Genomic DNA, 14,605 nt, shown 5'->3' with positions numbered 1-14,605 from the left:
GACGATCGGTGGGCACAAGACAGTGGAAATGAGGGGAAAAGAACACACAAGCACACATAGATTTCGTACGGGAAAATCTCCTGAACCTCAACCGTTCAAAAACCGTCTAATGCTTCAAGAATAAATATATGTTATAAATAATATTATGACATCAACACTGAAGGAGTCTATCACTTGTCACCTTCTGTACCTAATATCACACAAACATTGCCTCTAACTTAGGCCCTCATCTTATACCTAAGGCCTCGGGGCCAGGACCACCACCAGCTCACTCTACGGTTATGGGACAGTGTGTTGACTCTAACCAAGGCCCTCATCTTATATCTAAGGCCTCGGGGTCAGGGCAACCACAAGCTCACTCTACGGTTATGGGACAGTGTGTTGACTCTAACCAAGGCGCTCATCTTATACCTAAGGCCTCGGGGTCAGGATCACCACCAGCTCACTACGGTTATGGGACAGTGTGTTGACTCTAACCAAGGCCCTCATCTTATATCTAAGGCCTTGGGATCTGGACCACCACAAGCCCATGCTCTGGGAGAGTGTGATGAAGGATGAGAGGGAAAGGACGGTAACTAGATTAAAAAAAAATATCCCACAATAATATGTGGAGAATCAATGCACTTGGCCCTGGCAGATGCTACAATCGTCATCGTGACTTAAAGCGCATTACAAAATTCAAAGGAAGCAATTTGTATAATCTTGGTGGTGTTGAGCAGTAAACAGCCTCAACCCTTAACCAAACTACCAGAGGTTCCAGCACTCAGACATTGAAAGCATTTTTTTTTACATATAACTTATATCGGAAACAAAATGGAGAAATAAAAAAACAACTTTAAGTAACATTTGAAATGTCCCAAAAAAACCTCATAGAAAGTGCAGTACAAAACAATCCATTTTCTACCCTTCACCATGAAAGTTGTCAGTGGAGTTCGATGCCAGTGTCTGGAACGGGTCGTGCCTTGGGCTGAAGAATATTGTTGACCATGAGAAGAAAGTCCTAGAGACACTTTCCTCTTTGTGCATCATTCCAGACATCTCCTTTGTGTTTTTATGGACCAGATGAACACCCCACCACCCCCCCGACACACGCCTCAGGCCTTATTCCCTAAGATCTCACTCAATCCAGTTCATCAAATGAGAATGGATCCTCAGTGCATGTCGACATATAAACAATGTAATCCGTAAGGGATGCTTCCAGTTCGCAGTGTTTGGTAGGAAATGGTCCATTGTTCAATACATGGAAAGAGTGTGGTCCTACAGGTTTGTGTGTCCTTAAGAGAAGGAATGAAAAGGCACCTGTTGTCCTCTTCTAGCTAATGCTCTTTCCTCAAAAATTGAAGGGGGTTATGGGTAAGTGGTATCTTCCACCTCAAGTGGATCCCTCAATGTAACATCGGGGACCTTCTGAAAAATAAGACCAGCCTTTGCTTGATCAGTCATATCCTGGTTTGTTGCCATCAGGTGCTGGTCAGCAGGTCCTTGTTCTTGAAGGAAGTTGTGGGATGCAAAGGTTTTCTATGGAATCTCAAGTCACTTGTTCTACATTGGCTGAACTATCAAACCAGTCATGGCTGAAAAGGAAATGAAGAATTAGTCATGTATAAATGCATGTGGCAATATGACAAATACATCTGGGGTCATGTAATAAGGCAAAGCAAGGTATCCTATAGCAACCAACTAGATGTCACCTTTTATCAAATTAAAACAGTTAAAAAATGGCAGATGGTTTATGAGAGACGTGATATGTGCTTGGCCAATTTAAGGACTTGTCTGTGAAGGTTCTCACTCATCCAGGTCACGATATATCTGTAAATAATAAGTCAAGGCAACTGGACTTGCTGTATTTTTATTGAAGGCGCTTCACTGGTCAGCCAACCAGCTTTCCCAATTCAGAATGACTTGTAGAAAAAGTTATCTGGGAATAAATATGGTGAATGTCGTTCCAATCCACATAATCTGTTAGTCACAACCAGGTGTTGATTGCATTTGCATAATTGGAGCTAGGAGGTGTTATTAACCTGCCCAGTATCTCTATTCAAGCTCGGCTTCTCCATTTTTACATACATGGCCTCTTTCACACCTCTTTTGAATCAGTCCTCCTCCCTGTCTAGGATGCGTACTTGACTGTCTTCAAAGGAAAAAGTTAATTTCTTTACAAAAATACAGCAAGTCCAGTTGCCTTGACTTATTTTTTACAGATAATTGAGGGACTTCTTCACGCTAAACTGTTACTCAGATTTTGCCCAGACATAAACTTAACAGTTTTGTTTTATATCTCTCAAGATCTTTGGTTGAGTTCCTGCATCCATGCTCCTGCTGCAATTCTTCTCGCTTCTAGATTTTGAATTTATTTATCTTCATATTTATTCATTACAGGCACTTATACAGCGCCGACAATTTTCGCAGCACTTTTTACATAGTTGCACATTCACAGCAGTCGCTGCCCCCAAGGATCTTACAATCTAAGGTCCCTATATCACATGCATATGAGGGCCAATTTAGACAGGAGCCAATTTACCTTCCAGTATGTCTTTGGAGTGTGGGAGGAAACTGGAGTACCCGGAAACCCACGCAAGCACAGGGAGAACATTCAAACTCCTTGCAGATAGTGACCTGGCCAGGATTTGAACCAGGGACCCCCAGTGCTGCAAGGCAGAAGCCCTAACCATTATTATTATTATACAGGATTTATATAGCGCCAACAGTTTGCGCAGCGCTTTACAATATAAGGAAGACATTACAATCACAATACAATTCAAGACAAGATGGTAAGAAGGGCCCTGCCCCTGAGGGCTTACAATCTAAAAGGGAGGGGGAAGTGATACATGAGGAGGGAGCTGTGTGGGGATTAATTGTTTGAGAATGTGATAGCTCAGTGGTTAGGTTGAGGTGGGATAAGCTTCCCTGAAGAGATGAGTCTTTAGGGAACGCCTAAAGAGAGTCAAGGTGGGAGACAGACGGACAGGTTGGGGTAATGAGTTCCAGAGGATGAGAGAGACTCTACAGAAGTCCTGGAGGCGAGCATGGGAGGAGTTGACAAGGGAGCTGGAAAGCAGGAGGTCTTGGGATGAGAGGAGGGGACGGTTAGGGTGATACTTTGAGACAAGGTTGGAGATATAGCCGGGGGTAGAGTTGTGAATGGCTTTGTAAGTGTTTATATTTTGAATTTCATCCTTTGGGCGAGTGGAAGCCAGTGTAGGGATTGACAGAGGGGGGTTATGCCACTGTGCTGCCCATATATGGAGGAAGAGTTAGAATTCTTAAGTTTGTTGGGGTTAACAAACATTGCAAGGTTCACCAAGAGCATACCAAGAAAATGTAAGTTTAGAACCTGCAAAATATATAAGAACCCAAAGGAGGACATTCCCCACCAGGCTCTCTCCCTATAAGTGAAATATCTATTTTTAGGTGATCTACTCATTTAAATAGAACCATATCTCCAAGAGGTATTTGCAATAATCTGACCCAATAATCTGACCCAACTAGGGCGTGGTGGGAGCGCATGCCAACCGACGTAGCCATTTTTGCCAGTCCCCCTCGGCGGCAGCCAAGGCTGTGTATGTGCTTGGGCACAATGAGTAAAAGTGTCTGCCCAGTTGCCATGCCAGTGGCTGGCAGTTTTGTGCTCAGGGATGCTGAACCTGCACTCATCCACTGTACCTGCCTGTGGCTGTCACACAGCCAGTGGCCAGACAGGGAGCCATCAGGCTCAGAATTACTGAGCTGCACTGAAGACACCGTATACTCCAGTCTGAGTGCCACCCCTCACCATGCCTCCTGAGATGGCCACCTCTGTTGGTCTCATTGGCAGCATAGCCCTGGACCTTCCAACAATAAATTATTATAATAGTTCAGCCTCAACTCAAGGATTACTTAAAACTTGATTATAGATGGCTTCTTGTACTCTTTGGGGATGCTAATGGTGGAATCTGTCTACCATAGTTCCTGGCTCCGTCTCCACCCAGCTTGGAGTAATGAGTGTTCCCACCCATCTAGGTAGTCTAGTGGGTGGACTCTCAGCTGGATTCTTATACACTTTGGGGATTCTAGCAGTGAAATCTCTCTACAATAGCTCCTTGCTCTGTCTCCACCCAGTTTGGGGTGTTACAATATCTCCATGCACATTTTAATTAATATCAAAATTGCAAGATCCACCAGTCCATCTAGATCAATTTCATAAAACATCAGTCCCTTCCCTCATGCCAGGGTGCTAGGTGTATCCTGGGACTTTGGCCTCTTTTTGGCCTTATATCTAATCACTGTCCAAATCTTGCCACCTTAACTTATGTAACATTTACAAAATATGCCCTTTCTCAACCTAATTCACTCCCTCTTCCTTGGACTACATTTACATAGGCCACCCCTCCCCCCCGCCCCCTTCAGTCTATCATGCATGCTGCTGCCATACTCATTCACCTTAGAGCCCACCACCCCTCTCTGCCAATCCCTCCACAAATCTGCCCTGAGCTACATCACCAACCTCGTCTGAAAATATCACTCAAACCGTGATCTTCGCTCCTCTCAAGACCTCCTACTCTCTAGCTCCCTCATCATCTCCTCTCATGCTCACCAACAGGACTTCTCTAGAGCCTCACCATTCCACTGGAAACTCCCCACCCCAATCTGTCTGGTTGTCTCCTACTCTGTCTCCTTTTCGTGGATCCCTGAAATCTCATCTCTTCAAGCAAGCCTATTCCACCTCCACCTCTTCCATTCTCCATCAACTCATCCCTTACAGCTAGTACTATTTTATATCACTTGCCATTCATTCCAGATTGCAAGCCCTCCTGAGCAAGGCATTCTTAACCCTTTTCTCTTGAATTGTATTAAATTGTAGCTGTAACCTTTACCTGTATATTGTAAAGTGCTGCACAAACGGTTGGCCCTATAGAAATCCCATTTAACAATATAAGTCCACTCAACAAGTCAACGTCTAGAGAGGACTATTTGGCTGATTCGCAAAAAATGAATGACAATGGACCCATCGGTTGGTTTAAACGGCTTTTACTTCCTGGTTTGCATGCAAACAACAACCACATCAATGTTGCTGACATTTCTGTGTGTTCTAAAGACTGAAACCCCCAAAAATGGAGGTCAGGCATGTGTACCTTGTAGACTGTTCGCACTGGAGCTGGTGCAGGTGGGTGGAGGAGAGTTTTGGGGTCGCACCACGGGGGCAAAGGCGCTCTTCTGTTTGACGGCGGAGATCATATTGACCGGTGAGAAGGAGAAGATACCAGTGGGGTTACCGGAATTGGCGCTGGACGGGAGAGAGATGGAAGAAGCTCCGAGCGGGGGACTCGCCGGCATAACTGGGACAGTAGAAAAAAAAGAAAAATTAAAGTCATGAATTTCTTATTTAAAGTCTGAAGCACAAAAGTTATCTGTGTCTGATTTACCACATTTTGTTAAACCAAAGTCAAAATAAAAAATGAGGTCATGAACTTCATATTGTGAAAATTGTCTAAGCGCCAGGGCTACTGCTCCTCCCCTGCAGAGCACCAGGGCGGCCCGATAGCCAAAATCGTATCTAGTACTAAGGCGTTGTTTTGGGTGAAAGAGGTGTTAACGTGTGTGTGTACGTGTGTCTATGTGTGTGTGTGTGTGTGTGTGTGTGTGTGTGTGTGTGTGTACGTGTATAAGTGTGTGTGTAGTAGGCAGGGATTGTGTTCCCAACCCATCTTACATTGTTTAGTAGTCATTAAATGATCCAGAAGTCATGCCTTGATAACACATCAGTTCCCGTTTCCTGGTGGCACCCCACTGCTTACACCCTTTTTCCTGGCCAACCAATTGGTCCTTCACACTATTTTTGTTTAGGTGAGACATTTTGAAGAGAACTTTTTTTTTTGCAGCAGGAGTCAAAATTAGCACGTTTGCTTTGGCGCAGAAGACATTTTTGGTGAGAAAGTAATGTAGCTAGCGATTATATGGAAAGAGGTCGGTCGTGATCTGTCGATTGATCGTGGCCATGTGACAGGTACATTGCATCCCCGCTGTGCTAACCCTCCATTTAAATTGCTTCCCCGCCATATGCAAAGAGGGAAGAAGGGGGTGGAACTCACTTGCATATGGAGAGTTGGCGGTGGAGCCATTAAGGAAGCTTGGTGATGCCGGTACTCCTAGGCTGGTCATCCCGGCCCCCGCATAGCCATTCATGCTGGAAGTGATGGTGTTGTAGTGCGATTGCTGTGGTGTAGAGCTGGGGACGTACCCCCGTGGAGAAACACTGCTCGAGTTCCTGGAGTAACCTGCGAAACAAGAGATGGAAATGAAAGTCTGGCTATTAAGGGAGAGCACTGATCACTTTTATCAGCATTATCCATAATATTTGTGATACTCATCTTTCCTGGGATCCAGCGCCAGATATTCTGCCACTTCTCAGTTTCTCCCACAGAGCCGGCACTACAGCTAATCAGGAGACGGCTCTCCTGAATACCCCCAGCTTAATTTATGGAGCAACGTGTGGCTCTGTATCTCCAAAAGCTACCCTATGTCTCTAGCACCCCCTGTGTGCTTTCATGACTTTTGTATCTCTACAGTTGCCTGGCCATCTTGGCTCCTCCAACAGTACCTTCTGCCACCTCTACCATCAGGTACACTCCTGCAATCCCCAGGACAATATCATTTCACACTAGAATGCTTAAAATGAAATTACCAGAAAGGAAGGTATGTGATGGGTAAAAAAAGTCAGCCTCTAGTCCTAGTTTTACCTAATTTTACCTTAATTTGATCTTTTTTTTTTTTGCATTCCAATCCTGCTGATATCCTCCTCCTCCTCCTTTGTAGCCACTTCTGGTATACATGCACTCCAGAGATGGTCACATGGCATTTCTCAGGGCGGGTTTCCTGATGGTGACAACTGTGGACCATGCCCATGAAATGTATGTTGAAGGGCTACTTGAAGACTCCATCAGAAGCCCTTGTGACAGGGTGCTGGCCAATGCTCTGTCCGGGCAGAGCTGAGTAACAGTCACACCCCTCACTACAAGTATCATCACACAGCACTTCAGAGAAGGTCAGGGGTGTGCCTGGCCAGGTCTGTGTGTGGCACCTTGTTTGCCTGGGACCTATACGGTTCTGAAACATCGCTATATGATGTGACAATTCTTTTGTCAATAAATAACATTGACTGAAATTCTTATTAGGGTGTGAGCGACTTTTCTACCACGTTATTACAAAAGTCCTCACACAGTCCTTCAGAGAAGGTCAGGGGTGTGTCTGGCCAGGTCTGTTACTGAGAGCTGATTACTGATAAGACTGGGTCTAACCCTTCTGCCTATTGGACCGTGCAGTCCTGGAAAGTGAAGGTAAGGCTAATACTTATGCATAGTTGTAGACATAATAGTCCTAATCCCCAGACATACACAACATTTTCAAAAACCAAACCTGTTAGGCAGCATATCGGGGACATTCTGGCACTGATGTAGAATATACCCAGTAATCATGACCTGAAACATTTGCACCAAGTACAACCGGTCTGATAGCCCATGGCCGTTACCTTGGTCGGAGGCCTGCGAAGACTCTGCAATATTGATGGCCAGTTGGCTTCCAAAGGAGTTGACTCCCATCATGCCGCTATGCGGGTGATTGGATGTTAACGATGACAGCTGATTGGAGTTGCGGGGGACGCTGTACAAAGCTTCGGCAATGTCCGCGGCTCTTTTTAATATGATATCCTGCTGAGATACGAAGAGTCACAATGACAAATGGGTTTCACAGGCTACATAGAATGATGTGCAAAGTGTATGTAAGCAATAACAACCTTGGTGCTCCAGCTGTGGTGAAGCTGCACATCCCTATAATTAGAGATGCACCGATACCGATACTAGTATCGGTGCCGATGCCAAGTATTTGATTGAGCACTCGTACTCACCAAAATGCTATGATGCCTAGCCCGATACTTGAGCTTCCGGTATCAGGAAGCCGGGCAGCGAGTCATTACACTCCCCCCGGCTTTCTGATTGGCAGAAAGACTGCTTCATGCTCCAGCGTCACCTGGTGACGAGAGAGCATGGAGCCGGCTTCCCGGCCAAACGGGAAGCCGGGCGCTGTGTAATGCAGAAAGATATGGACACCGGCACTCCAACAATAAGTAGAATGTGTGTATTTATTGACGTACACGCAGAAGAGTATAATACACTTAGTGTGAAGTTTCGGGGTCACATAGGATCCCCTTCATCAGGCAAAACAAGTGATAATGACACGTTGGGCGATGTGTAATGACATGTTGGACGGCTTCCCGATTGGCCAGCTTTTCGACCAATCAGGAAGCCGTGCAACGCGTAATTACACGGAGGCCTGCTTCTTGATTGGCCAGGAAGCCGGCTCCATGCTTTCTCGTTACCTGGTGACGAGGGAGCATGGAGACGGCTTCCCTGCTAAACGGGAAGCCGGGTGGCGAGTCTTTACACGCCGCCCGGCTTCCCGGCTAATCAGGAAGCCAGGTGGTGAGTCATTACAAGCCGCCTGCTTCCCTTACTGGGACTTCCGGCATCGGTATTCGGTATCAGCGAGTACCGGAAAAAAATATTGATACCGAAAAACCGGAATCGGTGCATCCCTACCTATAATCCTTCTGCCTCCGGGAGTCATGCCTGTCATTGTCAGGGTCTTGCAATGCCTGGTGGGACTTGCAGTTTCACCAGAGCTGGAGCGATAAGGTTGCCTACCCCTGCTTTACCCTAATCAGCCCACCTTCTCCTTTTCCTCCTGGCTGTTTTTTTCTGTTAATTTCTATCTTTCTAACCATTAATATATATTATGTATATAGAGAGAGACAGACAGAGAGAGACAGACAGAGAGAGACAGACAGAGAGAGACAGACAGAGAGAGATCAGTTAGTTACCTGGTTATTGTGCGGCACCCCATACAAGGCTTCCACCAGATCCGCCGCTCGCTTTAATAAGACTTCCTGGGGACAACAGAAGATCACAGTGTGTTTAGGACAGAGTAAAACAATGCCCTTTTATAATGTTCTCAGGGTATGATCATCAGCAAAATTGCTTGTTGAAGGTTGTCATTATAACATGACAAATCTATATTTCTTGCTGGATGCAGTTGTTATTTTTCAGCTCTCATTAATAGGCCAAGCTGTCCAGCCAAACACTGCCGGCAGGACCGGATTTACTCTCTCCACTGCCCCAAGGCCAGGTTGCCCCCCTAACCGCCAAACCTCCTCCCATTGGAGAACGGCAGACCTGCAGGCTGCATACAAGTGATCTCGGCGACATTTATACCAAATACAGCCCCTATACTTCAACCTAACTCAACCCTTCACCTACATCACTGGCCCCTCCCTTTTAGAATGTAAGGGCCCTCCTTACCATCTTGTCTTGAATTGTATTGTGATTGCAATGTCTTCCTTATATTGTAAAGCGCTGCGCAAACTGTTGGCGCTATATAAACCCTGTATAGTAATAATACTCCTAGAGCTAAACCTTGTGATATGGACTAACCCAACCCCTTTATTTCAACCCCTTTACCCTGGAGGAACCACTGAAATAATTGTGAGGTCTCCGGGAAACCCTTCTAAAATGATTCTATCTGCATTTTATAGTACAAACAGTATGATCAGTAAGCTGTTCAATGTTTTGAATAAAAGAATGAGGAATTTGGCACAGCTATTATATTTGACACACGGAGACAAATATTTTACAACACTCCCTTGCTCTATACATAAATACTAATCATAGAAGAAAGTGAATAATGACGGCCAGAAAAGAAACTCAGACTGTAAAAATTCTCCTCCTATACTAGTTGTCAATGGAAAAGCGTCCCCTTTACAATGGTAGTTAGAGGAACAATGCCCCCTTATATTGGTGGTTAGTGGAGACATGCCCCCCTATATTGGTGTTCAAAGGAACAATACCCCCTTATATTGGTGGTCAGAGGAACAATGCCCCCTTATATTGGTGGTCAGAGGAACAATGTCCCCTTATATTGGTGGTTAGTGGAGACATGTCCCCCTATATTGGTGGTCAGAGGAAAAATGCCCCCTTACACTGGTGGTCGGTGGAGTCATGCCCCCTTACATTGGTGGTCAGAGGAACAATGCCCCCTTATATTGGTGGTTAGTGGAGACATGCCCCCTTATATTGGTGGTCAGAGGAACAATGCACCCTTACATTGGTGGTTAGTGGAGACATTCCCCCTTACATTGGTGGTCAGAGGAACAATGCCCCCTTATATTGGTGGTTAGTGGAGACATGCCCCCTTACATTGGTGGTCAGAGGAACAATGTCCCCTTATATTGGTGGTTAGTGGAGACAGGCCCCCTTACATTGGTGGTCAGAGGAACAATGTCCCCTTATATTGGTGGTTAGTGGAGACATGCCCCCTTACATTGGTGGTCAGAGGAACAATGCCCCCTTATATTGGTGGTTAGTGGAGACATGCCCCCTTATATTGGTGGTCAGAGGAACAATGCACCCTTACATTGGTGGTTAGTGGAGACATTCCCCCTTACATTGGTGGTCAGAGGAACAATGCCCCCTTATATTGGTGGTTAGTGGAGACATGCCCCCTTACATTGGTGGTCAGAGGAACAATGTCCCCTTATATTGGTGGTTAGTGGAGACATGCCCCCTTACATTGGTGGTCAGAGGAACAATGCCCCCTTATATTGGTGGTTAGTGGAGACATGCCCCCTTATATTGGTGGTTAGTGAAGACATGCCCCCTTATATTGGTCATCAGTAGATTAAATTCCCCCTTACATTGCTGGTCAAAGGAAAAATGTCCCTTTACATTGGTGGATCGTGAAGGAAAGCCTCCTTACACAAGTGGTTAATGAACAAATGCCTCTTTACATTGGTGGTCAGTGAAGGCGTCTCTCCTCACATTGGTGGTCATTGAAGAAATGTCCCTTTACACTGCACTGGTGATCAATGGAAAAATATCCTTTTGTATTGGTGGTCAGTGAACAAATGCTCTTTTACATCGGTGGTCAGTAAAGGATTGCCTCCTTACAATGGTAATCAGTGAAAAAACACCCCCATAGATAGATAGTCAGTGGAAAAATGCCTCTTTACATTGGTGATCAGTGAAGAAATACCCCCTTACATTGGTGATCAGTGAAGAAATACCCCCTTACATTGGTGATCAGTGAAGAAATACCCCCTTACATTGGTGATCAGTGAAGAAATACCCCCTTACATTGGTGATCAGTGAAGAAATACCCCCTTACATTGGTAATCAGTGAAGAAATACCCCCTTACATTGGTAATCAGAAGTAAAATCTCCCCTTACATTGGTGGTCAGGGGGAAAATGCCACTTAACATTGGTAGTCAGCAAATAAATGCCAATTTACATTGGTGGTCAGTGAAGGATTACCTCCTTATATTGGTGGTCAGGGGAAAAATGTCCCTATACACTGGTGGTCAGTGGAAAAATGTCCCTTTACACTGGTGGTCAGTGGAAAAATGTCCCTTTACACTGGTGGTCAGTGGAAAAATGTCCCTTTACACTGGTGATCAGTGAAGTAATGCCTTGTGACATTGGTGATCAGTGAAGGAATGCCTTGTGACATCGGTGGTCAAAAAATAAATGTCCCTTATCATTGGTAGTCAGTGAAAACAAGCTAATTTGCACGGTGTAGAAGTGACCTCTTACATTATATATCATTGCTCACTGCTGAAGGAACCCCTAGAAATCTCTAAAGGAACCCTAGTTGAGAAAGCTTGGTCTACATGGTATTCAGAGAGCAGAATCTACAGCAAACCTACAGAACAACAAAAATTACATTATTTTTAACAGGGTCTTTGCTAGTACATGCTGAATTATCCCCCCCAATTTACACCCACTGCCACTTTACATTGGTGGTCGGAGGAAAAATGTTCCTTTACATTGGTAATCACTAGAGAAAAGCTCCTCAGGACTGGTGATCAATGTAGAAGTGACCCCTTAGATGAAATGTCATAGGTCATTGCTCAATGCTCAAGGAATCCCTAGAAATCTCTAAAGGTATCTTAGTTGAGAAAGCCTGACCTACATGGTATTCAGAGAGCAGAAGCTACAGCAAACCTACAGAACAACAAAAATGGCATTCTTTTTAACAGGGTCTTTCTTAGAACATCCTGAATTATCCCCCCAATTTACACCCACCACCTTAGCCAGCTTTTTGCAATTTGTTTTTAAATTCTCCATTGCATGCAGATGAAGAGTCAGAACCCGCGGATCCATCTTGTCTTGTGCCAACAGCTAGAGAATATATTTGCCATTCCCAGCTTCTGCAGTGCAGAGAGTGAGTACTTTAAAGACGCAGTCTTCTCAGTCTTCATCGTTGTCTTCACAGGGAGCAGGGCAGCCATCAGAAATGTAGGGGCCCCTTACACGGCTTTAGGTCGGGGCCCCCCTGACGTGTTGGACGCAGGACCCACCTGAGAACCCACACATACCTGAGAGTGACCCTGCAGAGCCCACCATAGATGCTGCACAGCCCATTTGATACTCTCTATGGTGGGCTCTGCAGGGCCTCAGGTTGGCTGGTCAGGAATGCATCTCCCTCCCTCCCAGCTCCTCTTAGCTGCTCCTGGTACCTGTACACCTGGCCTCCTCTGCTGCCGGACTGGCTGGAAGTGACGCAACTTCACTTCTGGACAGTCCGAGATCAGAAGAGCAGCGGGTCCGATGGGGCCCGGCCCCCTCCTCACCTGTCACCATCGACCGATACTCATGAAAGGCTCCTGGGCAGGCCCCTAGGCTGCCTGGGCCCCTTACATGAGTATCGGCCGTATCCCCCCTGATGGTGGCCCTGACAGGGAGTTTTAGGGTACTAAACATTCCCCGGCTCTTACCCGGATAATGGGGTTTGGGGAAAGGCAAGTATATTATCTAACTTTTTTTTTTCAATTACACAGCAATTCAGCATGGGAGAAGTTGGATACACTTGAAAGGAGGAATTTGAAATGTAGGTTCCCCCTTTACAGAGGCAATGTCGCCTTGCCCGACACTGTCTCTTGCAGAGACAGTGTCTCTGCAATGGGCATCCCATGACCCCTAAATACCCACCTAACCTGGGCTTCCTTGCAGTTTCTTACTCCTCCACAGCCATCCCTACAATGGGGTGTGTGTCGGTGCCATTACTCCTCAGGCATTCCACAGGGGCAAAGGTCATAAGCTCCCTTATACCAGAGGTGTTGGGTATTCTCACTGGCTGCAGAGGAGCAGAGCACTCAAGGTCCTTTCACTCATAGAAAGAGATTGAGATGTGTAGCTACAGCTGGTCCTGGTGCTAAGAAGATGCTGGAACTGTTAATTCTGCTTTTCTGATGCTGGAAGTGCTATAAAGCTTGTGTACTCTTGCTACCTATACAGGAAAACCAACTCTGTCATCCCCAACAACAGTGACTGCAGTCAATAAATGTAGATATAGATATATGTATTTATATGATCAGTCCTCTACTCTTGGTACTCTGTTAAGCTGTGAGGGCAGATCCTTTATCGAGATACATCTGTATCCTGCCTCCTTATTACATTAGCCTTTATTAAGTAGTTCAATCTTCCTTTCCGGCCCCATTCTCGCTGTATCTACCATGAGCGTCCTCTCTATTCTCGCACTAAGCAATGCATTTCTCATCCATTAACGCTCCTTCTTATTCCTATCAATCGAACATCACGCCAAGGCCAAGAGCGTAGACTCCACCAGCTGATAATTGTCTTTATCTGCATCCCCGGGGGGGACAAACACGCCGCCTTCAATCAGGCCCAATCTACTTAGCATCCTCTCTGCCAGTGACTGTAATAGACAAAGTGGATTATTGGTAAAGTGAAATTATTGACTCTTCTTGATGGCTCCTTCAAACTCTCTCCGTGTCAGGAGCAGCTGAGAACGGCTGGTGGAAGAATGGGGGATAAGAGACTCCTAGGGCCAAATTCTTGTCATGGAATGGTCTCTGTGTCACAATTAGTGGGTTCCCAAAAGTCTAAAGAGTGCATGAAACCCATGCACTTTTTAGACTTTTGGGAACCCACTAATTGTGACACAGAGACCAGCAAATGCAAATGAAATTTTGTGAGCCCTTCGGGTTTACGCCAACAGCTGGTGAAGTGATGGGCCACTGCATGATGGTGCCTATGGTCAGGAAACACAGTATTCTGTAAGCAGGCAAGAGGCTGGACAGATGGCTGAGAAGGGGTTTACAAAATAAAATGGGAATTAAATGTTCTTACCTGAATGGATGTTGGGTTCAGGTGCCCGGGAGGAGTAGCATGGGTTGGCACTGCAAGGACTGAGGGGCGTTCTTTCTGGAAAATCGATGGAGGAAGCAGGAAGTTGTCCTGCCCTCCCTCCCTGAATTTTGTGGTTTTCTGATGGTTACAAGGTTCTTTTTATATCGCAGCAGCTTGGGGGGTTAGGGGGACTGAAAATCGGAGTCAATTACACGAATAGTGTCAGTACTTGGGGGGGCGGGAGTAGGGGGCTGGCCCCTTGGAACTTGGGAGCAGTAACTGTCCTCAAGCTGGTTTGGGTGCAGCTGGGGACATGGGAGGAGTTTTTAGGAGAGGCCTTATTTGGGCTGTTGGGCACCCAAAGACCTCTTCTCAGATCAAACAGTTGTTAAGAGCAGGAGTGTCCCGAGGCGGGGGGGGGGCGTGCGGG

The 14,605-nt window shown here is 45.9% G+C and overlaps 1 protein-coding gene across 6 annotated transcripts in view; it reads right to left on the bottom strand.

The window, feature by feature from the left end:
• Positions 1-1,414: 1,414 nt before the first annotated feature.
• LOC108796053 (transcription factor COE3-like) overlaps positions 1,415-14,605 on the bottom strand; it is a 108,665-nt gene continuing 95,474 nt past the window's right edge. For 5 of the 6 annotated variants that reach the window (XM_018567433.1, XM_018567434.1, XM_018567435.1 and 2 more), the window contains 5 exons: positions 8,852-8,917; positions 7,505-7,682; positions 6,069-6,254; positions 5,112-5,315; positions 1,415-1,574 (listed from right to left, as the gene is read on the bottom strand). In XM_018567433.1, coding sequence (XP_018422935.1) covers positions 1,543-1,574; positions 5,112-5,315; positions 6,069-6,254; positions 7,505-7,682; positions 8,852-8,917 — 666 coding nt within the window. In that variant the 3' untranslated portion in view covers positions 1,415-1,542. The remainder of the gene's footprint in view (positions 1,575-5,111; positions 5,316-6,068; positions 6,255-7,504; positions 7,683-8,851; positions 8,918-14,605) is intronic. The other variant, XM_018567438.1, reaches the window with a different exon arrangement.

Source organism: Nanorana parkeri, unplaced genomic scaffold (genome assembly GCF_000935625.1).
Source record: "Nanorana parkeri isolate BGI_ZX_2015 unplaced genomic scaffold, ASM93562v1 scaffold1048, whole genome shotgun sequence".
Lineage (NCBI taxonomy): Eukaryota > Metazoa > Chordata > Amphibia > Anura > Dicroglossidae > Nanorana > Nanorana parkeri.
This window is presented reverse-complemented; position numbering and strand designations above follow the sequence as displayed.